Below are 27,046 nucleotides of genomic sequence, written 5' to 3' on the forward strand. Positions count from 1 at the left end.
TTCTATGGAGCTGAACTCCACATCAGACAGAAAGCTTTGCAAGATGCTGCACACACAGATGCTGTACAGACACAAAAGATCAGTATCTGCAAAAGATCTGTTCCTGCCAAAAATCCATTCCTGCAAATTGCAATGATAGTCTATGAGATCTGCAGATCATCATACACACATGATTTAACTGACATTCATCTGCAGATCAAGCAATCATCTGCAGATCTGAAAATCCATCCTGGTGGATCTGATCTGCAGATGAATGTCAGTTAAATAATGTGTGTATGATGATCTGCAGATCTCATAGACTATCACTGCAATTTGCAGGAATGGATTTTTGGCAGGAACAGATCTTTTGCAGATACTGATCTTTTGTGTCTGTACAGCATCTGTGTGTGCAGCATCTTGCAAAGATTTTTTTCTGATGTGGAGTTCAGCTCCATAGAAAAGACTGTGTAGAGTATGGCTCTCATACTACATGAAGGGTGGTAAGATTGGTCTGTGATCTTTCATTTTCAAAAGACTATGGTCTGATGTGTGTATGTGGCCTTACAATTAAGTTAGCTGAAATAAAGTTTGCTAATAATCCCTAAGGGCTCTCCGAGGCAAGCTGCTTTTTATGTCACAAATGTGTAATGTTATTTTAATGCCACTTTGTAAAATGACCAGCAGGTGGCGGTATAGCTACAGAGATAATCAGTAGTGCTGCAGCAAGGACAACTGTAAAAAGACATATGGAGGCTGACATATTTACTTCCTTATGCACAATACCAGTTGCCTGGCTATCCTGCTAATCATATGCTGATCTAATACTTTTAGCCATACACCCTGAACAAGCATGTAGCATATCAGGCGTTTCTGACATTGTCAGATCTACCAAGATTAGCTGCATTCTTGTTTCTGGTGTAAATCAGACACTACTGCAGCCAAATAGACCAACAGAGTTGCCAGAAAACTGGTATTGTTTAAAAGGAAATAAATATGGCGGCCTCCATATACCTCTCACTACAGTTGTCCTTTAAGATGTACTGTAGTGACATATATAGTAGAATGTAAGTGTGATGGTTCACTAGGCTTAATTTATATTTACCCGGGGCTTGCACCATGAGCAGCGCTGAGTCCCTTGCCGTCCTCCTCACCTCCATTCTGGCGTTATGACTGCCAATAATCCGGAAAGTTGCCGCCAGTCGAGGTCTTCTGCACATGCGCGCGCGCCCCCGCTGCGCTCCCGTCCCCTGGAGTGTTCTGCGGATATACACTAGTACTGCGCAGGCGCAGAACATTCCAGGGGACGGGAGCAGGATGAGGGGTGCACTGTGGCAGCGCAAGGGGATTTATCAAGAGTTCTCTGTAGTTCGTGTGTTGGCAATAACCAGACCCCAAATTACGTGTCTCCCCCGTTGTTGCTACAACTCGGAGGGGGAATAGTTTTTAATGTTGCCCGCAGTTTCAGGGCTTCTTTCAGCTCACCCTGCACCCAACCGAATGAGTTTCAAACAGATTTTGTCTATTTTTTTTATAATTAGCTTTGAAAGATTCCTAAAACCTGCTCCATCTGCCTCTTCGAATTAAGGGGGGGGGGGGGGGAGGGGCTGTGCCTTAATTTAAATGACCAAGAGGAAAGCATCTCCATTCCTCTTGCTACACACAGGAACTCTTTTTCCCTTGGCTGTCAGCCTCCTGAACACCCTTCACCTACTTTCACTGTTTAGTCCCCACCCCCAAGTTGCAGTCAACGAGACCTGCCCACAAGACTATCTGATCTGACTTTTCATGTCACATTTTGGGAACCGTTTAGTGTGATGTATACTGTTGTTTCTTGCTTTTGTTAACTGCATGTTGTGCACTTATCTTTCTATCTCTATCCTCTACTTGAGCTATGTATTGTGATAAACCCAATTTTGGGCAGGACCCAGTCTTGCTTGGTGAACTAAACGATTCTGATTTATGTTGTCTAAATGTATTTCTACTGTGTGTTGCCTCCAGGGTCCCTCCTGTTCATCGCACTTAAGGACCGCAGTGTTAAACCCCCTTAGTGACCAGGCTATTTTTTCCTAAATTGGCCACTGCAGCTTTAAGGCCTTGCTGCAGGGCCACACAACTCAGCACAGAAGTGATCTTCCCCCCCTTTTTCTCCACACCAACAGAGCTCTCTGTTGGTGGGGTCTGATCACTCCCCAAATGTTTATTTTTTATAAATATTTGTTTAATATTTTTTAAATAAATGTACCGATTTACGTATTTTTTTTCCTGAACTCCCTCCCTCCCCCCAGCAAGCCAATGACGGTGATCGGCTGTCATAGGCTTCAGCCTATGAGAGCCAATTCCTCTCCTGTGTCCCAGGGGGACAGCCGTGTCACACGGCTGTCCCCAGTACAGCGCTGCTGCAGATCGCCATCTAACAGTTTCCGAGCGGCAATCGCCGCTGCGAGACTGAAGGCGGATTGATCTCCTGCTAGCCCCATTCCCAGCCATTCACGCCAATCGGTGTGGAGTGGTCCTGGGGCTGCCGCTGCGTTCACGCCAATTGGCGTGGAGCGGTCGGCAAGTAGTTAAAGCTGGATTGTCAGCCACGAAAACAAATTCCATTACCCACTGCTCTGTGTTTATTATGTAGTCTACATCCTGATCCTGCATTGCAAGCATTCCAATATAATCATAAATGTGTCTGCTGTAATGAATCTTATCTCGGTCATCCCTGCTCTATTTGGTACATTGCCGGGGAGAGGGAAGCTTATCTCCCCCTCCCACATTCCTGCTCCTCAATGATTGGCTGAGGGCAGATCAGTGTAAAAGGCTGAGAAGGCAAATACACCTCACCCCTCTGCAGAAGCTGCTGAAATACAATCTATGCTGTGCTCACATGTGTTTACAAAGCAAGCTAGATATGACAGTGCAGTTTCTTGTAGAAAAAAAGAGTAAGGTAGGAAATTACATCAGGATTGGCTTCAGCAGTAAAGATGGAAAATGCCTGGAGTAGTTTTCTCTATATTTACTATATAAAATTCACTGAAACCAAAACGTAGACAGTACAATACAGGTGTTATGTAACTACTTACATAACCACTGTACCTATATCTACTTATATGTGTGTTAATGTTATTCCTGTTTCATTCCAATTCCTATGACTTCATGGTGTTATTTAATTTGCACCCGGCAATATTCCCACCTCCGTATCTCCATTACCTTGAACCTGGTGATGAATTCGGGTCCGGAGTGACGGGTCGGCCACGGGACCGGCTGCACTTCATACCTGTTCAGACTGGACTCACTGCAAACAGAAGATCATCAATCAGACTCTCTGTGGATCCTTTATTATAAAAGGCTAAAGCTGAACCCCGCCCTCCAGTGTCAAATGAGCTTTGTGAAGGCTGAACCCTGCCCTCCAGTGTCAAATGAGCTTTGTGAAGGCAGAACCCCGCCCTACAGTGTCAAATGAGCTTTGTGAAGGCTGAACCCTGCCCTCCAGTGTCAAATGAGCTTTGTAAAGGCCGAACCCCGCCCTCCAGTGTCAAATAAGCTTTGTGAAGGCCGAACTCCGCCCTCCACTGTCAAATAAGCTTTGTGAAGGCAGAAGCCCGCCCTCCTGTGTCAAATGAGCTTTGTGAAGGCAGAATCCCGCCCTACAGTGTCAAATAAGCTTTGTGAAGGAAGAACCCCACCCTTCAGTGTCAAATGAGCTTTGTGAAGGCAGAACCCCGCCCTCCAGGGTCAAATGAGCTTTGTGAAGGCAGAACCCCGCCCCCCAGTGTCAAATGAGCTTTGTGAAGGCAGAACCATGCCCTCAGGTGTCAAATGAGCTTTGTGAAGGCAGAACCCCGCCCCCCAGTGTCAAATGAGCTTTGTGAAGGCAGAGCCATGCCCTCAGGTGTCAAATGAGCTTTGTGAAGGCAGAACCACACCCTCCAGTGTCAAATTAGCTTTGTGAAGGCAGAACCCCGCCCTCCAGTGTCAAATAAGCTTTGTGAAGGCAGAACCCCGCCCTCCAGTGTCAAATGAGCTTTGTGAAGGCAGAACCCCGACCTACAGTGTCAAATGAGCTTTGTGAAGGCAGAACCACACCCTCCAGTGTCAAATGAGCTTTGTGAAGGCAGAACCCCACCCTCCAGTATCAAATAAGCTTTGTGAAGGCAGAACCCCGCCCTCCAGTGTCAAATAAGCTTTGTGAAGGAAGAACCCCGCCCTTCAGTGTCAAATGAGCTTTGTGAATGCAGAACCCCGCCCTCCAGGGTCAAATGAGCTTTGTGAAGGCAGAACCCCACCCTCCAGTGTCAAATGAGCATTGTGCAGGCAGAACCCCACCCTCCAGTGTCAAATGAGCTTTGTGAAGGCAGAACCCCGCCCTACAGTGTCAAATGAGCTTTGTGAAAGCAGAACCCCGCCCTACAGTGTCAAATGAGCTTTGTGAAGGCTGAACCCCACCCTCCAGTGTCAAATAAGCTTTGTGAAGGCAAAACCCCGCCCCCCTGTGTCAAATGAGCTTTGTGAAGGCAGAACCACGCCCTCCAGTTTTAAATGAGCATTGTGCAGGCAGAACCCCGCCCTCCAGTGTCAAATGAGCTTTGTGAAGGCAGAACCCCACCCTCCAGTGTCAAATGAGCTTTGTGAAGTCTGAACCCCACCCTCCAGTGTCAAATGAGCTTTGTGAAGACAGAACCCCGCCCTACAGTGTTAAAAGAGCTTTGTGAAGGCAGAACCCTGCCCTACAGTGTCAAATGAGCTTTGTAAAGGCTGAACCCCGCCCTCCAGTGTCAAATGAGCTTTGTGCAGGCAGAACCCCGCCCTCCAGTGTCAAATGAGCTTTGTGCAGGCAGAACCCCGCCCTCCAGTGTCAAATGAGCTTTGTGAAGGAGGTGTTGGAAAGTCTGGTGGTATTTTCAGAAGAGAACCCACCTGATAATGTGCCCCTAATACCTGTACTTTCTGTACTTTTACTTTCTGTAGAGCAGTGATCTGCAAACTTGGCTCTCCGGCTGTTACAGAAATACAAGTCCCACAATGCATTTGCCTTTATGAATCATGACTGTGGCTGTCAGACTCCCGCAATGCATTGTGGGACTTGTAGTTTCTTTACAGCTGGAGAGCCAAGATTGCAGATCACTGCTGTAGAGGAGGCCTATGTCTGACCTGAGCAGCTTCTGCAGTGTGCTGACTGAGCTCTGCTCTGCATGAGTGACCGCCCACACACCTGACAGGCGAGGATCATGTGACCCAAACTGCTAGTGGGGTTTTGAGGAGGAGCTTTACCAAAAGATAGTAGTACCATGGAAAAAAAATCAATACATTGAAAAGTGAGAAAATAAAAAATATAAGAGAGATAAAGAAATGATTGATATTCGCCGTGTAATCCATTCATATTTTTTGATCCACAGTAAGCCTGCCGGTCATCATCTTTACAGCTGTCAATACAAGAGAAAAACAGACAGCACCAACTGCCCTTATCTATAAACATCCCATACAATGTGATAGGCTAAAATGTGATATATAATGCCACAGAGGGAGATTCTGCTTGGAAATAAGATGTTATTTCTCACAATACAACAAGGTTCACAGAAAGGAAACTGTCAGGGCCATGGCAATGACATCACACTGTGGGAGGGGTTTCACCACAATATCAGCTACACAGACCATCCTGATGATCTATTGGAGAAAAGGTAAATATTTCTGGTGGGATTGGGGTATCGGCTACTGATCGAGATGAAGTCTAATCCTGGGTTAAAGTTTCTCTTTAAAGTCATTGCTAAGATAATACATTGCAAGTGGTTAACTGAGCAATTACCATTAGTGTCATTGTGATTAACCCTTTAGTAGAGAGTCTCTGTATCTCATCAGTGGCAGGATTATCTATGCCCACAAGGGCAAATATTTTTCATCTAAAATTTCTCACAGGCTAGAAACAGCCTATTGAAATGGCTGTGAAAATTTGTTCTATGCGTTCTCCTTTAGACAGGCTGTAAGAGCAGTTATAAGCAGCAGGGGGCGCTGTCTGAAACAGTAGAAACACAAATAAGGCCCCTCCCCACAGAAATTCTCACCTGAGGATGAAGAGCTCTGGTTCGTAGCGGACGTTGGCCATGAGCTGGACGTTGTTGTCATGTAGAGTGTCGTTCATCTCTATATTGTCACTGCAGAGGGGTAAAGAACGCAGCTTCATTTTTCAGCAAGTTAAAGATTCCAAAGCCTCCCGAGTTCCCATGTAAACAGCCATTGTACTTTGCAGGAGGTGCAACCGTTTCCTAACATAGCTGCTACTGAATAAAAACAGGGACTCTGTATTGACAGTTAAATAAAAATATTAGACCATTGACCCAGGGGCGGTTCTCTCATGAGGCAAGGTGAAACATTTGCATCAGGCGGCAGAGATTACAGGGGCAGCGTTTTTGCACTGTGTTTACACTAACAGCATGTACACAGTAGGAAGAGAACAAGACTCAGACTCACAGCCAGCCAGCGTGCTATTGTGTTGAGCTGCAGCATGTCATGTGAGAACATAAAATGAAGCAAAGCAAATTGTTGGGTGCTGCGCGATCATTCCAAATCGGGTGGGGTGGGGGGCGGTGCATCCTCACAAGTTAGCAAAAAAATTCTAGAGCTGGCCCTGCATTGACTGTAAAATAAAATTAAATTATAGGCAGCCAAAACTATTGTTCCTCATTTTTGTCTGACAGTCTGATACAGCTTGAGATAGACATTTGGCTTGAGATGGTCCATATTCTACACTAAGTGCGACAGAGCGGCATGTACTGTTCTAGGAGGAGAGAAGAGGGAAGACAAGTAGGGGGATCCCCATTGCATGCTGGGATATTGTGTGCCATAATGAACTGAACCCTAGCCACACCCCCTCCATTGTGTTTATGAACGCCATGTGTACCCCTCATCACTCTACCTGCAATTAGAGATTATTTTCTCACTGCTCTTTTATTTAGTTAACTCTCTCATAAAGTCACTTCTGAGGTCATGGGAAGGGTTAACTGCTTTTTTATACACTGGGCAGGAAAAGGGAGCTACTTGTTAAACTGCAGTACTGGCCACAAAGAGTTAGCAGAGGGAGGAGGTGGATAGAGTGAAGTGATCTGAGCTGAGCAGGAAGAGACAGGCTGCTGCCTCATGTGGGTGATGATGGAAAAGGGAGAGAAGTTTGGGCTTCTGCCTTTCTAATAAAATCTTGCCTGCCACTACACTTTATGGCCCCTTTTGCCGGGCGTTAGTAAAGGTGGCCGCACACTCACCTGCTGGCGGACAGCTTTATCTGCACACGATTCACCAGGGTGGAGCAGCTGTACTCGAATTCCAACACAAAATGAACCTGCGGGAGGCAAAGCCATAAAAAAAGGTTCAATGAATCCATACGTATTGTCTTATATTTTAATCTGATTTTTTTAAAAGCGGAACTCCAGTGAAAATAATGTAATAAAGTGCTTCATTTTTACAATAATTATGTATAAATGATTTAGTCAGTGTTTGCCCATTGTAAAATCTTTCCTCTCCCTGATTTACATTCTGACATTTATCACATGGTGACATATTTACTGCTGGCAGGTGATGTCAGTGGAAGAAGATGCTGCTTGCTTTTTTGGCAGTTGGAAACAGCTGTAAACAGCTATTTCCCCACAATGCAATGATGTTCACAAACAGGAAACTGTCTGGACCATGGTCCTGACATCACACTGTGGGAGGGGTTTCACCACAATATCAGCCATACAGAGCCCCGTGAGGATCCGTTTGTGAAAAGAAAAAGATTTCTCATGGGAAAGGGGTTATCAGCCAGGGCCGGGCCGAGGCATAAGCTGGAGAGGCTCCAGCCTCAGGGCGCAGTGTAGGAGAGGGCGCAGGGCGGGGCGGAGGCGAGAGAGGCTCCAGCCTCAGGGTGCAGTGTAGGAGGGGGCGCACAATTCATTCAGCTGTCATTCCTAATTGTGTATGAAGCAGAAAGAAATAAGAAAAGGGGATACATGGCAGTGACTGTAAGCCAGATAACTAGATATGAAGGTGTTGGGAAGGTTGTGGGCCCTGTGGCCCTCTTAGTCTAATAGCAATCAGTGTGTGACGGCTCGGGTGGGAGGGACGCACTTTGGTGTCTCAGCCTTGGGTGCTGGAGGACCTTGTCCCGGCTCTGTTATCAGCTACTGATTGGGATGACGTTCAATTCTTGGTTACGGTTTCTCTTTAAGTAACATTTTCTTTTTGTTGTTTTTTTTGTAATGTTCCATATAAACTTTAAAACAAGGACCAACAGTTGCTGCGTTTCATCAGTCCAATTCCAAGCGGTGTACATTTGCATAAAATAGCATAAATTTGCACCAGCTTGGGGTGATTAGCATGTCATTAAAGCGGACCTGAACTCAGAACTTCCTCTCTGCTCTAAAAGATAAGCAACAGCATAATAACCTTTAAAGAAAAACATATCTTTGTTCCTCTGCCGAGGCAGCCAGCTGATACAGCTGAGAGATCAAATTACAACTTGCGATTAGTCACAGATAAGGGGGAATTATACAGGCTAAACTCTCTAAATACATACAGGGAACATTTCTCTCTGTTTTCCTTCTGTCCTGTGGAAGAGTTCAGGTCCACTGTAACCATCCCTAAGAATAACCCATGGAAGAACCATGTGGCAGAGTGATGTTTGGTCTCTCCCGGGCAGGATACTGGCATCTGTGTCCCGATATCTCACCTTGGCCAGAGCGCGCAGGACCGGATAGCTGATGCTGCAGGATCGGGTATTGGACGACAGAGCCGTGCATTCCACCTTGCTCTGCGCTTCCCCCTGTCCCAAAACAAAGCACACAATTATCACCGGCTGTGAGTCATAGAGCTGCGCTGCCACACGCAAACAAGGTGGAAACACAACTAAGGACAGGTGAGCTTTAAGAGCAAATTCAGACACGCTTCCATTGAACCAAAGGGGTAATTGCCCCAGGGACCCGACCACTCCAGGGGCCCCCGCGCCACTGGAACCCCATGTGGTCTCCCACTGACTGCTCCCGTGGCCCCGCATGTTTGTAGCTTACCCTGAGCTGCCTTTTAATAACTCACCTGTCCCGGGGGCTGCTCCATCCCGATCTCAGTCTTCAGCCACGCTGCCTGTGTTTGGCCAGTTCATGTTATTAACACATATCACGGATGGAGAAGGCGCAGGCAGCATGGCTGAAGGCGGAGATCGGAACTGAGCAGCCGCTGGGACAGGTGAGTTGTTACAAGGCAGCTCAGGCTCAGCTACAAACATGCGGGGCCAGGGGCCACGGGAGCAGTCAGTGGGAGACCACCTGGGAGGTCTGGTGGTGGAGCAGGGCAGGGATGAGCAAAAATGCCAATATTCTTTTCGCATGAATTATTGGAAAAACAATGTTTCATTCGATTTTCAAGAGAACTTTCCATTGAAAATATGTTCCTTTTCAGGGTTTTCGCGTTTAACGGTTTATGTTTATGTTATATTTTCGCAGTAAAAACGTTGTTTTTGTGGAAAAATGGTAGTGGTAAAAATATTCTTTTCCTGCTTTTCGACTTAAAAATATAAATTGTTCACATTTACATAGTAAAAATATCATTTTTTTTGCATTTTCAGGAAAAATGTGAAAACGCAAAACTACAAGCTATTTTTTTTCACAACATTTATTTGGAGGGGGTGGGGGGTAGGGGGAGTCATTGCAGATGAGGGTTATTGGTTGGAGGGGGTGGGAGGTAGGGGGCCTTGCTCAGATGAGGGTTATAGGTTGGAGGGGGTGGGGGGGGGGTGTAGGGGGCCCTGCTCAAATGAGGGTTATTGGTTGGAGGGGGTGGGGGTAGGAGACCCTGGTCAGTGCAGATGAGAGTTATTGGTTGGAGGGGGTGGGGGGCCCTGGTCAGATGACGGTTATTGGTTGGAGGGGGTGGGGGGTAGGGGCCCTGGTTAGTACAGATGAGGGTTATTGGTTGAGGAAGGTGGGTGGTAGGGGGCCCTGGTCAGTACAGATGAGGGTTATTGGTTGGAGGGTCTGGAGGAAGCAGTACGGGGGTCACCTTGCTGGAGACGCTGGAGAAGAGGAGGTTCCTGGAGAACCAGACTCGCAGGCTGGCATTGTAGGCGTTCTCCCTGCGGTTCTCCAGCTGCACCTCCACCGACACCTTCCTGCGCTCCCTGCGGACGACGTGCGGTTTCTCCCTGCCGGACACAAAAACGCATCTTATCCCGCAAATTTACTGAACGGAAATTAATGATTAAAACTACTTACATTTTACAATATTAATTTATAGATTATTTAGTCAGTGTTTGCCCATTGTAAGATCTTTCTTCTCCCTGATTTACATTCTGACATTCATCACAAGTGGGGACATCTTTAGATATAGGGAGAACAGGCAGGCACTCGGGGTTCACTGGGTTAAAAAATGCTCTGTGCTTCACCATCCATGTTAAAGAACTATGTGCTCAAGACTAAAGCAAACATTGCAACGAAGTCCATAGGAGAAAAAGAAAGTCTGGCACTATAGTTTTATTACAGCAGATTAAGATGCAAAAACTTGTACAAAACGTTGCTGTGCAAAAAGGCAAATGTGCAATACAAATGGACATGCATGAAAGAATCATATATCAAAAATAGATCCAATTGCTGTACCTGGGTGGTGGGAGGTGGCAGCTGTGGGCGCCGCTGGTGCACGGCCTTACGACCGTTTCGCTAGGCTAAACGCTAAGCTTCTTCTGAGGTGGGGTGTGCACCAGCGGCGCCCACAGCTGCCACCTCCCACCACCCAGGTACAGCAATTGGATCTATTTTTGATATATGATTCTTTCATGCATGTCCATTTGTATTGCACATTTGCCTTTTTTGCACAGCAACGTTTTGTACAAGTTTTTGCATCTTAATCTGCTGTAATAAAACTATAGTGCCAGACTTTCTTTTTCTCCTATGGATTTTGGGGACATCTTTAGACCTGCCAGGTGCGGCTCCGTGGAATGCAGGTTTACTGTGTGTTCTTAAAGGAGAACTGAAGTAAGAGGTATACGGAGGCTGCCATATTTATTTCCTTTTAATCAATACCAGTTGCCTGGCAGCCCTGCTGGTCTATTTCTCTGCAGTAGTATCTGAATAACACCAGAAACAAGCATGCAGCTAGTCTTGTCAGATCTGACTTTAAAGTCTGAAACACCTGATCTGCTGCATGCTTGTTCAGGGGCTATGGCTAATAGTATTAGAGGCAGAGGATCAGCAGGGCTGCCAGGCAACTGGTATTGATTAAAAGGAAATAAATATGGCAGCCTCCGTATACCTCTTACTTCAGTTCCCCTTTAAGTGAGCAGAAACAACAACTGGTCTCCCAGAGTGCACTGGGAGGAGAAGGCTGAGTGACATCATAGCTTAGGCTAGACATCACTGGAAGGGCGGCGCCACATACCAATATACGGATATAGGAAGGGTTTCTGAGGCTGAAACCAGGAATATTAAAAAAGGATTAAATAAAATTGCTTATTTTTTTTACAATGCTCATTGAGAAATTATTAAGCCAGTGTTTGCCTATTGTAAAATGTTTCCTCGCCCTGATTTACATTGTAAAGTTTATCACAGGTGGTAGTCCTGTCAGGTGATCTCTGCGGAATGTCCATTTAGGGCTCGTTCACACTACAAGAGCTTTTCTGAGCGCTTTGTGATTTTAAAAGCTCCTGCTAATGTTATCCTATGTGTGTGTGTTCACACTGGAGCGATGTGATTTTGTAAAAATCCCCTATAGCGTTGCATTAGCAAGATCTTTTAAAATCTCTAGCGTTAAAAAAGCTCTTGTAGTGTGAACAGGCCCTTACTGAGAGTTCCAACGCCAGTAAAAAATAAACCTGGCCTCCCATAGAGTTGCATTGGATCTAATGGTCCAATAATGCATTTAGATACATTTTTCTGAAATCTATTGGAAATCTGCTCCTAGTGTGTGACACACATCAGATAGATTCCTGGCAGATTAGGCATCTGACAGAAATCTATCTGATGGATGAATCTGCTGCAAATCTATAAGTGTATCCTGATGCCCACCGCTCCCCCCCATTCTCCTTTCTACCCTCCTATCTTACCTAAAAGCCCCCCCGGCAGCCTCTTCCGGGTCACTGGAGTCGGGCTGTACTGCGCAGGCACTGGCAGGGCTGCGCGTGTCCTACATCGCTTGTCCGTGGTCAGGAGCGCTCTGCGCATGTGTATAATGTCTTGATTACGTCATGCGCAGTGTATTCCCGGCCATGTGCACGCTGTAAGATGAGCGCAGTAAAGCCCGACTCTGGCGACCCAGAAGTGGCTGCAGGGGGGCTTTTAGGTAGGATGTGGGGCAGATAGGAGAACGGGGGAGAGTGGGCATCATGACAGCTGACAGTATAGGCCTTCTCCCTCCGTTTCTTCATCTCATTTCGGATATGGTAGCCTTTAAGAATTGAGATGACCTTTTCTCTGAGCAGAGTGGTGGCTGGTTAGTGTACTGGATAAGGGCACCGCCTTTGACATGGGAGATCCAGGGTTCGAATCCTGGCTAGGGTCAGTACCTATTCAGTAAGAAGTACAAGGCAAGACTCCCTAACACTGCAGGGTGGCCTCTTGAGCGCGTCCCAGTGGCTGCAGCTCTTCAGCGCTTTGAGTCCGACAGGAGAAAAGCGCTATACAAATGTTCAGATTATTATTATTACATGCAGATAGGCACCCAGGAAAACATGTTAGAACTCTTTACTGATAAAAACATGCAGAGATATATCATACACTACCATCAATAAAATGTAACTTATTTAGAACAGAGAGGAACAAAGAGAGAATACAGGAAATAACAATACCATAGAGATCTTCACATCATTCTACAGACAGTGACATCTTGTGGTTGTTTTACTATACTGCCGTTTAGGGAATAATCCTATTGATACTTTCAACATTCTCCTCATTCATTAGCGAGGGTCACCGAGATGCAAATAATTACAACTTGCATGCATATTTATTGCAATCTCTATGCAGCTTGGAACTGGTACAATCAAAATCAGAAGATAGTGGATTCAATTGGCCAATTTCCAAGCTGCCTATAGTTTGCATTCAATTTGCATGCAAGCCAGAATTATTTACATCCTACTGAACATCTCTGCTCCACTTTCTACAAGTATTCTGAAATCCTGTCAGTCTTTGTAACATCCCATGATAATCACCAGCTCCTGAATAAATGGAGGATCGATGGTCTTACCGGGAGCCGGCGATGTCCATGTGGGCCTGGAGAGACAGGTCCGTGATGCACTCATCGTCCTCCCCGCAGTCCTTGAAGAACGGGACCTGATGACAAACACCAAACACCAATGAATGACTTACTAACGCATGCAATGATACGCGTGGCGGCCTGCCGACTCCAAGTCGGCAAAAACAAAACTAGCTAGTGGCGGGGACCCACAGGATCCGGGAGTGACGTCAAGGGCACAGGATGGCTGCAGGGGGCTGGTAGAAGCCCCATGTAAGTGAAACTCCTTTTTTTAATTGGGTTAAGGTTCCCTTTAATCGATCTCTGGTTGCCATAGTGACGGCTGGAGGTGTTTCCAGGACTTGGTAAGAGAGTTTGGAATATTTGCCAAGGAGAGGCGGTTTTCTCTATGACCACATGAGGTCGCTATAATACTTACCAGCTTCCTCACCAATGTGGGGCACCTGTCATCCAACACCGGGCTGGATTCTGAGTCGCTCAAGTTAAACCGCAGATGGACTCCAACTGGCTTCAGATAGTCCGCGGTGTCCTGAAGAAGAGGGGACACAGCAGGCTGATTAAAGAGGAATTGTAGTGAAAATAAATTAAATGCAAATGCTTATTGTTTACAATATTTATTTATAAATAATTTAGTCAGTGTTTTTACGCAACGTAAAATCTTTCCTCTCCCCGATTTACATTCTGACATTTATCAAAGGTGGCGACATCTTAAAAAGAACCAGAAACGAAGCACCCTCATGTATTTTACCATATACCGTATATACTCGCAAGCAAGCCGAATTTTTGACCCCCCAAAAGTGGGCCAAAAGTTGGGGGGTCGGCTTGCTTGCGAGTCATGGGTGGGTAGGTGGGTGGGTAGGTGCTGCCCCTCCCCGCTCCCCCCGCGGCCGCTGCTGCTATTACCTTAGGCGGCGCCGCTTCCTCTATCCCCGTCCTCCTCAGGTAACTAATTCACAGCAGCGCGCCGCTCGCTGCTGTGATGACGGAGGAAACCATAGAGAGCGGTTCCCATAGTAACGGCATCGCCACTACAGGAAGCCGCTCTCTATGGTTTCCTCTGTCATCACAGCAGCGAGCGGCGCGCTGCTGTGAATTAGTTACCGGAGGAGGACGGGGATAGAGGAAGCGGCGCCGCCTAAGGTAATAGCAGCGGCGGCCGCGGGGGGAGTGGGGAGGGGGGCACTAACTACCTACCCACCCACCTACCCATACTGGGGCACTATGCTAGCTATACTGGGGCACTATGCTAGCTATACTGGGGCACTATGCTAGCTATATTGGGCACTATACTAGCTATACTGGGGCACTATGCTAGCTATATTGGGCACTATACTAGCTATACATGGGGCACTATACAAGCTATAATGGGGCACTATACTAGCTATAATGGGGCACTATACTAGCTATAATGGGGCACTATACTAGCTATAATGGGGCACTATACTAGCTATAATGGGGCACTATACTAGCTATACTGGGGCACTATACTAGCTATAATGGGGCACTATACTGGCTATACTGAGCACTATACTAGCTATACATGGGGCACTATACTAGCTATAATGGGGCACTATACTGGCTATACATGGGGCACTATACTAGCTATACTGGGGCACTATACTAGCTATAATGGGGCACTATACTGGCTATACTGAGCACTATACTAGCTATACTGGGCACTATACTGGCTATACATGGGGCACTATACTAGCTATAATGGGGCACTATACTGGCTATACTGAGCACTATACTAGCTATACTGGGCACTATACTAGCTAAACTGGGGCACTTCACTACCTATACTGAGCACTATACTAGCTATACTGAGCACGATACTACCTATACTGGGGCATTTTACTAGCTATACTGAGCACTACCTACCTATACTGGGCACTATACTAGCTGTACTGGGCACTATACTAGCTATACTGAGGCACTACCTACCCATACTGAGCACTATACTAGCTATACTGGGCACTATACTAGCTAAACTGGGGCACTTCACTAGCTATACTGAGCACTATACTAGCTATACTGAGCACTATACTAGCTATACTGAGCACTATACTAGCTATACTGAGCACTATACTAGCTATACTGAGCACTATACTACCTATACTGAGCACTATACTAGCTATACTGAGCACTATACTAGCTATACTGAGCACTATACTGGCTATACTGGGCACTATACTAGCTATACTGAGCACTATACTAGCTATACTGAGCACTATACTAGCTATACTGAGCACTATACTAGCTATACTGAGCACTATACTAGCTATACTGAGCACGATACTAGCTATACTGGGGCATTTTACTAGCTATACTGAGCACTACCTACCTATACTGGGCACTATACTAGCTGTACTGGGCACTATACTAGCTATACTGAGGCACTACCTACCCATACTGAGCACTATACTAGCTATACTGGGCACTATACTAGCTAAACTGGGGCACTTCACTAGCTATACTGAGCACTATACTAGCTATACTGAGCACTATACTAGCTATACTGAGCACTATACTAGCTATACTGAGCACTATACTACCTATACTGAGCACTATACTAGCTATACTGAGCACTATACTAGCTATACTGAGCACTATACTAGCTATACTGAGCACTATACTAGCTATACTGAGCACTATACTAGCTATACTGAGCACGATACTAGCTATACTGGGGCATTTTACTAGCTATACTGAGCACTACCTACCTATACTGGGCACTATACTAGCTGTACTGGGCACTATACTAGCTATACTGAGGCACTACCTACCCATACTGAGCACTATACTAGCTATACTGGGCACTATACTAGCTAAACTGGGGCACTTCACTAGCTATACTGAGCACTATACTAGCTATACTGAGCACTATACTAGCTATACTGAGCACTATACTAGCTATACTGAGCACTATACTACCTATACTGAGCACTATACTACCTATACTGAGCACTATACTAGCTATACTGAGCACTATACTAGCTATACTGAGCACTATACTAGCTATACTGAGCACTATACTAGCTATACTGAGCACTATACTAGCTATACTGAGCACTATACTACCTATACTGAGCACTATACTAGCTATACTGAGCACTATACTAGCTATACTGAGCACTATACTAGCTATACTGAGCACTATACTAGCTATACTGAGCACTATACTAGCTATACTGAGCACTATACTAGCTATACTGAGCACTATACTAGCTATACTGAGCACTATACTAGCTATACTGAGCACGATACTAGCTATACTGGGGCATTTTACTAGCTATACTGAGCACTACCTACCTATACTGGGCACTATACTAGCTGTACTGGGCACTATACTAGCTATACTGAGGCACTACCTACCCATACTGAGCACTATACTAGCTATACTGGGCACTATACTAGCTAAACTGGGGCACTTCACTAGCTATACTGAGCACTATACTAGCTATACTGAGCACTATACTAGCTATACTGAGCACTATACTAGCTATACTGAGCACTATACTACCTATACTGAGCACTATACTAGCTATACTGAGCACTATACTAGCTATACTGAGCACTATACTAGCTATACTGAGCACTATACTAGCTATACTGAGCACTATACTAGCTATACTGAGCACGATACTAGCTATACTGGGGCATTTTACTAGCTATACTGAGCACTACCTACCTATACTGGGCACTATACTAGCTGTACTGGGCACTATACTAGCTATACTGAGGCACTACCTACCCATACTGGGCACTATACTAGCTATACTGGGACACACTGGGGGGATCAAGCGGCCAGCATTTCCTACCCCCGGCTTATATGAGGGTCAATCATTTTTTCCTGTTTTTTGGGGTAAAAGTGGGGGGGTCGGCTTACATGCGGGTCGGCTTGCTTGCGAGTATATACGGTATATCAATGGGAACATGACAGTAAACACATACTCTGCTTTTTGTTTCATTTTTCACTGCTCAGTCTTCTTATTACCATCTCTGATAAAATCTCTGACTGAGCATTCAGTCTGGCTTTGCTCAGGAATCATTATAGCTGAGTCTGCCCAAGCCTGCCCCCTTGTGGCTCTGCTTTCCTGCTATGTATCCTCCTAGCAGGAAAACAGAGCCACAAGGGGGCAGGCTTGGGCTTGAAAAGACATCACAGAAGACTGACTCAGCTACAATCATTACGGGGCACAGCTAGACTGAATGCTCAGTCGGAGATTTTATCAGAGCTGATAACAAAGAAGACTGAGCAGTGAAAAATGAAACAAAGAGCAGAGTAGGTGTTTTCTCTAATGTTCCCATTGATATATATGGTAAAATACATGAGGCTGCTTTGTCTCTGGTTCACTTTAAGTCCTGTCATGTGATCTCTGTGGAATTGTAATTTACTGAGAGTTCCAAAGCCAGTACAAAATATACCTGGTCTCCCAGAATGATTCTTTTAGTCCGATTGGACTGTTAATCATTTTCCCTCCCTTGGTGGGACGGAACTATTGCTTTGGGAAATAGGATCATTAATGGGAAGCTATAGGGGAATGTTCAGATACCAGCAGCTAATTAACCACCTCTCCTCCCCCTCCCCATCATCAATCTCCCACCGCTACTTACGATGACATGGAAGCTCACGTTCATGCACAGGACGACCCCCGTGGAGATCCGAACGCGCTTATTCACCAGCTTCTGGAAATTCTTGTCAAACACGGCCCGAGGTGTGCTCCGCTTCTCGTCCAGGGACAGGTTGTAATGGAGACCTGCAGGGGTGATAAGCGTTATTCACGGAGATCCTCACAATTCACATATGAAGACAGGTCCCCTTAAAGGGAGCCAGAGACGAAGCACCCTCATGTATTTTACCATATACTAGCCGACCCGCGTCGTAGCATACGCCGCATCTTCTATCTATCTAATAGAGTACGTGCCTCAACCTTGAAGCAAGAAGAATAAAGGTGGGTACACACATCAGATAAAAGTCTTTGGAAAATGAAAGATCACAGACCAATGTTACCCCCTTCCATGTAGTATGAGAGCCGTACTCTACACAGTCTATTCTGTTGAGCTGAACTCCCCATCAGATAAAATTTTTTGCAAGATGCTGCACACAAAGATGCTGCACACATGCAACAGATCAGTATCTGCAAAAGATCTGTTCCTGCAAAATGCATTCATAGGGCTTGATTCACAAAAGAGTGCTAACTGTTAGCACGGCCGTTTTCGCACGAATTTTCGCATTGCGCGCGATCGCGGATTTTTGCGCGAAATGATAACGTTTTAGCGTGCAAACGCGAATTTTTGTGCGAAAACGATATCGATTTCGCACGAAAATTAGCGTTTGCGCTCAAAAACGTTATCGTTTCATGCGAAAATTTGCGATTGCCCGCAATGCGAAAATTTGCACAAAAACGGCCATGCTAACAATTAGCACTCTTTTGTGAATCAAGCCCATAGTCTATATCTGCAGATCTCATACACACCTTGTTTAACGGAGAATCATCTGCAGATCAGATCAACCAGGATGGATTTTTGGATCTGCAGATGATTGTCTGATCTCCAGATGAATGTCCGTCAAACAAGGTGTGTATTATGCTGGGCATACATGGTAGGTTTTCTACTGTGTAATCGAGCCGCGAGCGCTTTCTTATTTTCCACTCGTTTCTTCTTTTGTCCTCCCCGCCGGTATCGAGCGCAGAATCAATCCGTCGGGGTATCGGACACTTCAGAAATTATCAATCGAGCCATCAGCGGCTCGATTACATGGTAGAAAACATACCGTGTATGCCCAGCATGAGATCTGCAGATATCATAGACTATGAATGCATTTTGCAGAAACTGATTTTTTTGCAGGACCAGATCTTTTGCAGATACTGATCTGTTGCATGTGTACAGCATCTGTGTGTGCAGCATCAAATTTTATCTGATGGGGAGTTCAGCTCAATAGAATAGACTGTGTAGGTATGGCTCTCATACTACATGGAAGGGGGTAAAATTGGTCTGTGATCTTTCATTTTCCAAAGACATTTATCTGAAGTGTGTACCCACCTTTAGGGCTCGTTTCCACTATCGCGAATCTGCATGCGTCCAACGCATGCAGATTCGCACATGTAATGCAAGTGGATGGGCCTGTTTCCACTGTAGCGTTGTTGAGGTGCGTTTTTTTCAGCGGTAAAAAAACGCACAAAAGAGCCAACGAATTCGCCTGCGAGTGGAATGCATGCGAATCGCCGCTAATGTATTTAATAGGAAATTCGCATGCGGCTATGGTATGCGAATTTTCATGCGAATTCGCATGCGAATTCGCATAGGTACCAATGTAATTCAGACAGGCAGTGACATGGTTAATTTCGCATATACCCTCACCTATGCGAATTCGCATGCGAATTCGCGGCAAAAAACGCGCAAAAATTCGCATCCGCATGCTATTTCATGGAATTTCAACAGCGGTGGAATCCAGGCGATTCTGCACCGCAATAGTGGAAACGAGCCCTTAGGCTTTCCATTAGAAAATGTATGCGTGCTCAAACACCAAGTTTAACCCTAGCAAGTCTGGCTTTCCAAATCTGGCCTAATTGGCTATTCATGAGGCAATGCTCATGCAAATATGCATTTGCTTTCGCATGCCAAACTATGCAGGGTCAAAAAACTATACAATGAATTTTCGATGTTGGTCGAAAATGCAAATATTTCTGAAGATTTTCGTGAAAATTCGCCAAAAACAAAAAACGGGATTTTCGATGTGAAAAAGACTTAGGCGAAAATTCGCAAGCAACACTGCTACATTAGCACTATCCAGGAGCGCCACGGGAAGGCTTCCCAATACCCACTTTTTATACAACCAGGGGGAACCACGGGGTCCCAGGCTCTCTCACTGCCTGGGAACCACAGCGGCATCCCCCGCTGTTTGTATCCTTTGGAGGCAGGTGGTGGATGGCTTGCTCCGGTGGTGTGAACCCTGGAGTGAGTTGTCTGCGCCTGTCTCCCCCCCCCCCCGGAGTGTTGTATGTGAGCCAGCCCTGAGCTCTAAAGCTCGGGGTAACCCATGCTTCACTCCTTTCTCATGTGGTGCCCCCAAGTTAATGCGCATGTAGCAGAACGCAATGGACATGAAGGTAAGTGCCTGTTTTTAATATTGGGAGGTGGGTGCGGACAGCTCTCCCCGGCGCTGGCCACGCTTGTGGGGGGGGGTTCGCCTGTGCCACCTAGCCTCCCCCTCCGGGGTGCCGCTGTGGTTCCCAGGCAGCGAGAGAGCCTGGGACCCCGCTGTCCTCCCGAGTGTATAAAAAGGGGGCATTGGGAATCCTCCCTGTGGCGCTCCTAGATAGTGCTAATGTAGCATGTAGCAGTGTTGCTTGCGAATTTTCGCCTAAGTCATTTTCGCATCAAAAATCCCGTTTTCGTTTTTGTCGAATTTTCACGAAAATCTTCAGAAATATTTGCATTTTTGACCAGCATCGAAAATTCATTGTATGTGGATGCTTATGCCCTTATGCGGAAAAATGTCCACAATAATATGCATGGAAATTCAGTTTATGCGGACTTTTATACGGAAAAATGTCCGCAATAATGCGCAAGAAACTTCTCTGAATGCGGTCGCTAATGCCCTTATGCGGAAAATGTCCACAATAATACGCAAGTAACGCGAAAATGACTGGCATTAGGCGAAAATTAACGCAAAAAAATTAGATGGAAAATTTGCCTGTCAAAACGAAATTAGGTGAAAATTCGGTAAAAATTTGTCGAGATAAATTTTTGCATTTTCGCTCATCACTGGCATGTAGCAGGGCGACCGCTTTGCGGTATTGGTTTTTTGATTCTGCCTAGTTTGGCATGCAAAAGCAAATTTGCATGAGCATTGCCTCATAAATAGCCAATTAGGCCAGATTTGCAAAGCCAGACTTGCTAGGGTAGGCCTCTTTTCCACGGACAGTTGATAGGCAGTAAAATGCCTCTCAAACTCTTACAACTGCTTACTGCTGCCTGGTAACAGCTTGCTGCTGCCTGGTATCTGCTCACTGCTGCCTGGTAACTGCTTGCTGCTGCCTGGTAACAGTTTGCTGCTGCATGATAACTGCTCACTGCTGCCTGGTAACTGCTCGCTGCTGCCTGGTAACAGCTTGCTGCTGCCTGGTAACTGCTTGCTGCTGCCTGGTAACTGCTTGCTGCTGCCTGGTAACTGCTTGCTGCTGCCTGGTAACTACTTGCTGCTGCCTGGTAACTGCTTGCTGCTGCCTGGTAACTGCTTGCTGCTGCCTGGTAACTGCTTGCTGCTGCCTGGTAACTGCTTGCTGCTGCCTGGTAACTGCTTGCTGCTGCCTGGTATCTGCTCGCTGCTGCCTGGTAACTGCTTGTTGCTGCATGATAACTGCTCGCTGCTGTCTGGTAACTGCTTGTTGCTGCCTGGTAACTGCTTGTTGCTGCCTGGTAACTGCTTACTGCTGCCTGGTAACTGCTTGCTGAGCACACAGCTCAACAGTCCGTGGAAGAGAGGCCTTAAACTTGGTGTTTGAGCACGCATAAATTTTCTCATGCAAAGTACTTCTTCTTCTTGCTCGAAGGTTGAGGCACTTAGTCTATTATATATATAGATATCAATGGGAACATGACAGTAAACACCTAATCTGCTCTCTGTTTCATTCTTCTCTGCTAAATCTGCCTGTTATCAGCCCTGATAAGAATCCCCGACTGAGCATTCAGTCTAGCTTTCACCTGAATGATTATAGCTAAGTCAGTCTTCTGTGATGCCTTTTCAAGCCCAAGTCTGCTCCCTTGTGGCTTTGCTTTGGTGCTTCGAGGACAAATAGCAGGAAAGCAGAGCCACAAGGTGGCAGACTTGGGCTTGAAAAGACATCACAGAAGACTGACTCAGCTATAATCATTCAGGTGAAAGCTAGACTGAATGCTCAGTCGGGGATTCTTATCAGGGCTGATAACAGGCAGATTTAGCAGTGAAGAATGAAACAGAGAGCAAGGTAGGTGTTTTCTCTAATGTTCCCACTGATATATATGGTAAAATACATGAGGGTGCTTCATCTCTGCTTCACTTTAACCTCCCAGGCGCTATAATTATTTCCAGATTTTAAGGTCTTTTCTAAACATTTCAGACCCTTAAAATCAGGAAACAATCATGCTGCCAAAAAGCCAGCAGCAGCCCCAACACTCACTCACCTCCCTGGGCTCCAGTGCTGCTATTTTCCCTCCGTCCTCCAGGTGGCACTGTAACTATGTAGGGAGATCACTGACGGTGATCTCACCAGAGTGTTTCAGAGCCTCCAAGGACAGGAAGGAGAATGGCTACCGACGTCTGGATCCCCCAGGAGGTGAGTAAAAGCTCCCGCTGCCCTCCATTGACTTGCATTGAGCCTCCAGCGGCTAGCCTGAGCTCAGCTTGGCTGCCAGGGAGGTTAAAGGACAACTGTAGCGAGAGGGATATGGAGGCTGCCATATTTATTTCCTTTTAAAGAGACACTGAAGTGAAAAAAAAATATGATATAGTGAATTGGTTGTGTACTATGAATAATTACTATAAGATTGGCAGCAAAGAAAATATTCTCATACTTTTATTTTCAGGTATATAGTGTTTTTTCTAACATTGCATCATTCTATAATATGTGCAGATTACACAACACTCAGCATTCAAAATGAGTCTTTCAGAGCAGTCTGTGAAGTAATGGCCTCTCCTCTGTCAGAGGAAAAGTAAATAGTCCAGGAACAGTTGAGATAATAAAAGTCAGATAACAGCCCTCTCCACGACTAACTTAAGGCAGCCATACACTGGTCGATGTGCCATCAGATCGACCAGCTGACAGATCCCTATCTGATCGAATCTGATCAGAGAGGGATCGTATGGCTGCCTTTCCTGCAAACAGATTGTGAATCGATTTCAGCCTGAAACCGATCACAATCTGTTGTGGTGGTGCTGCCGCCGCTCCCCCCGCCGGTATACATTACCTGAGGCTGGCTCCCGGGCGTGATGTCCCCGTCATGTGGCACCTCCGGCTCCGGCATCCGCATAGAACTTAAGCTATCACACCAGTGACAGCGGAAGTTCAAATAGAGCGCCCTCTAGTTGTACTTCCGCTGTCACTGGCATGACAGCGGAAGTTATACGAGGATGCCAGAGGTGCCATGACGGGAGCAGTGACGGACGGGATGCCCGGGAGCCAGCCTCAGGTAATGTATACCTGATCGGATCGGCCGCCGCTAGCGACGCGCTCCCTACCCGCGGGCGATCGAGGGTAATTTCCCGCACGGCGCGATCGACGGACCGATCCGATTTCGGGAGGAAATCGGATCGGCGGGTGCGTGTTGCGCGAACGATTGGCAGCAGATTCGATCCCAGTGATCGAATCTGCTGTCGAAACTGCCGCAAATCGGGCCAGTGTATGGCCACCTTTAGTCGGAGAGCTTAATGGCTTGTTTGCATAGAGATAACAACTGGAGTTTCTCAACTCTTCCTGTACTGGAAACAATTAGACTGATGTATCTGATCTTAATGTTTTATTTCTTAGCTGTACTACACATACAAATCATAATATCATAATTTTTTTTTCGCTTCAGTGTCTCTTTAAGCAATACCAGTTGCCTGGCTATCCTGCTGATCCTCTGCCTCTAATACTTTTAGCCATAGACCTGGAACAAGCATGCAGCAGATATGGTGTTTCTGACATTATTGTCAGATCTGACAAGATTATCTGAATGCTTGTTTCTGGTGTGACTCAGACACTATTGCAGCCAAATAGATCAGCAGGGCTGCCAGGCAACTAGTATTGTTTAACAGGAAATAAATATGGCAGCCTTCATATTCTTCTCACTTCAGTTGTCCTTTAAACTCCCATACCTGGAAAACGCACAAAAGTTTAAGGTACTTGGTGAGATTGAGGGTTACTCGATTTTCCTCGATCGATCATTCAATTAGATTATTTTATCGGATTGGGGAAGAATCAATTATGCTTGATCGACAAAAATTGGCAGATATCTGGCTGAATCGACCAATTTACTCGATCGTGCAGGATGGAAAATATTGGTCGACTGTAAAGGAATCGGCTAATGCTCACAGGATTTCAATAAACACAGAATCTATTTTTGCTTTCAGAGCAAGGAGGATAGCCAGGATCTCACTTGCAGTGTGTGGGCCACAAGTCAATCGACTTTCGATCAACCACTCTTGTTGATTGCCCAATAAAGACGATCGTTTTATCGCATGATGGAAAAATCGAGCAATGTATGAGTACCTTTACTGACTGAAAACAATAGACTTCTCTATTTTGCATACAATCAAAAAACACAACACAGCATCAAAACAACTATGTGAGCCAAGTCTGTACCGTTGTTACAATATACCTAAACATGCAGAGAAATGGTTACAAAGAAGTCATTTCCAGACATTAGCCTCAATTCTGGTAGGGTTATCAAACAAATAACCTCGTGTGAGGTAATTTACCTCATGAGGAAATGACATTTAGCAATTCTGGTAGGTTTTAGTCATGTTTTTCCTCATGAGGTAAATTATGAGGTACGGTAATTCATGAGGTAATTTACAGCTATTCTCATGGAAATTAGGGAGCATGATAGCACATAATTTACCGATCAGTTTAAGACCTGCCTGTACCTGGAGGTAAAGTCAATTTGTATGCATTTTGCAGTTTTTAGTGGAGTTCCTATTGCTGTTTTAGTGTCATTCCTATTCAGGCTGTGTAATAGAAAAGAACAGTAAAAATAAAACTCCAAATATTTACTGGAATTTTTTTTTTGTAAGGGATGCCTATAAATATACTTTCCATGGGTTGCTACATAATCAAATACACCTTTCCCCCTCACAACATTTTTTTTTCCAAAGACTATCCTAACCTATGGAAGACAAGACTATTATTTATATACTGCATTCTTACTGCTGAAATACCTCATGTTTTACCTCATGTTTGGAAATGGAGAAAAATCTTTCAGAATTGCTAAAAAAAAGGGGAAAATGCCTCATGAGGTATTTTACCTACAAAAAAAAAAAAAATTACCTCACATAGCTACCAGAATTGAGGCCAAGTATTGTATTGTACAACATATAAGCAGATGTTTCATGTAACATCTGACCAGGTAGTATGTTAAAATCATTACAGTCATCAAAGATGTGAATGATCGCTGTTTAATACTACAGTTTATATATATGCCACATGTACACAGCCTTTCCCACGCCGCTGATCTGTCAACTGATCCCCCCAAGTGGGAAAGTAATGAAATATGCAGACAGTAATAAAATAGTCATACAACAAGCTGCCAGTAGAGGGCGACATTCCAAATACAAAAATGCTTTATTGGCAGCCACAGGACCAAATACATTTAGCATTGCCAAAGCAAAACATTAGCATGGGAGGGGGTGGTTGTAGGATTATAGGGAAGGGTATAGGGGGTTGGGGTATACAGTCCATAAGGGTGTGGAGGATAGAAGGGACAGTATAGGGGGCTGGGATATATAGTCCATTGGGGTGAGAAGGGTATAGGGGGCAGTTTCCTCTGCACATTACAAAGCAGCCCTTATCCTGGGAGTGGAAATGACATAGCATTAGTCATATACAGTAAGCAGTATGAAAAACCACATAATAAGGGTGGAAAATGTACTGTACATTGCTGGCATCCATGCACACCACAAGTCAGGCTGGAAATACAACATATTTAGAGTTTTAGTCTACTTTTACATGAATGCGCTTAAAGGACAACTGAAGTGAGAAGAATATGGAGGCTGCCATAGTTACTTCCTTTTTAAACAATACCCGTTACCTGGCAGTACTGCTGATCTATTTGGCTGCAGTAGTGTCTGAATAACTGAGAAACAAGCATGCAGCTAATCTTGTCAGATCTGACAATGTCAGAAACTGATTGGCCAAATTTCTAACTTCTAAGTTTATCGTGGTTATGGAGGACATGGCCAAGACAGTGAAGGAGGCAAGGAATCGTTCCGGCCGTAAGCTTTTAAAAAACTGCACTTGGGCACAGGGGAGGGAAAGAACATTTGAAACTTGAGAGGGGGGGGGGGGGGGGGCGGGGAGGGGAATCACTGGCTGAGGGTCCATCAGCACCTGATCAAGCACTTGAGACCGAGAATTTTCAGCATGCTTGATCAATCCTGTTGATCGCGCGAACATGTTTAAGCACAGATTTTCCTCCAATTAAAATGATCAAATTGGAAAGACGATTGGCCCGCAAAATCGTTTGAAGTATGCTCACTTTTAGGGCTAGAAAGCTTTTCACAACCAGCGATATCAAATGATTGGTGACACGTTAGAGACATTATCAATCATAGTAGTAGCAGCAGGGTATTGTACCGTGTTAGCCATCAGTAAAAGCAAGACGTTTTGAATCAGGATGATACAGCCAATAAATGCTATCATCCTGATTCAAAACGTCTAGATATTATCAACTAAAAATGAAAATGATAGGGCAAAAGATAGAAGAGATACCGATTTTGTCGCCTGTCCAGAGAATAGAGGAACTCCTTGGGGGCGGAGCTTAGTTACAGCAGGAAGTAGCAGCTCCTGGCTGGTGGTAGCCCTGGAGCAGCCTGCTTTAGATAGAATAACTCATTGAGGAAAGAGGGCTCTGAAGAGAGAGCATTGCTGGCAGGAGAATCCTTTCTTGATTATATAACCATTTTCTATTATTAATGCAAAAACAAATAATATATAAAATTACTGACTGAAGCGACCGTCCCATTTTCCGGGTGACTTGGAGGTGACGGAGAAACAGATGTTGATGGTGAGGCAAACAGATTCTTTGCCCTGTCGGAGGCAGTTTTTCTGTAGCATGTTGATAGAGGAGGGGGTCACCTGCAGGGAAGCATTCACCCGTACGATGTTCCGAGACCTGCAGCAGAGACACATCAAATACA

General features: G+C 45.4%; 1 protein-coding gene across 4 annotated transcripts in view; it reads right to left on the reverse strand.

Moving 5' to 3' along the window:
- Positions 1-27,046, reverse strand: part of ITGA10 (integrin subunit alpha 10) — a 174,722-nt gene that overhangs the window by 31,133 nt on the left and 116,543 nt on the right. For 3 of the 4 annotated variants that reach the window (XM_068252233.1, XM_068252235.1, XM_068252236.1), the window contains 9 exons: positions 26,855-27,021; positions 17,785-17,927; positions 13,586-13,696; positions 13,159-13,244; positions 9,988-10,129; positions 8,663-8,755; positions 7,221-7,297; positions 6,027-6,116; positions 3,178-3,262 (listed from right to left, as the gene is read on the reverse strand). In XM_068252233.1, the coding sequence (XP_068108334.1) occupies positions 3,178-3,262; positions 6,027-6,116; positions 7,221-7,297; positions 8,663-8,755; positions 9,988-10,129; positions 13,159-13,244; positions 13,586-13,696; positions 17,785-17,927; positions 26,855-27,021 (994 nt within the window). The remainder of the gene's footprint in view (positions 1-3,177; positions 3,263-6,026; positions 6,117-7,220; positions 7,298-8,662; positions 8,756-9,987; positions 10,130-13,158; positions 13,245-13,585; positions 13,697-17,784; positions 17,928-26,854; positions 27,022-27,046) is intronic. The other variant, XM_068252234.1, reaches the window with a different exon arrangement.

This window comes from Hyperolius riggenbachi, chromosome 9 (assembly GCF_040937935.1).
Source record: "Hyperolius riggenbachi isolate aHypRig1 chromosome 9, aHypRig1.pri, whole genome shotgun sequence".
NCBI classification, from domain to species: domain Eukaryota; kingdom Metazoa; phylum Chordata; class Amphibia; order Anura; family Hyperoliidae; genus Hyperolius; species Hyperolius riggenbachi.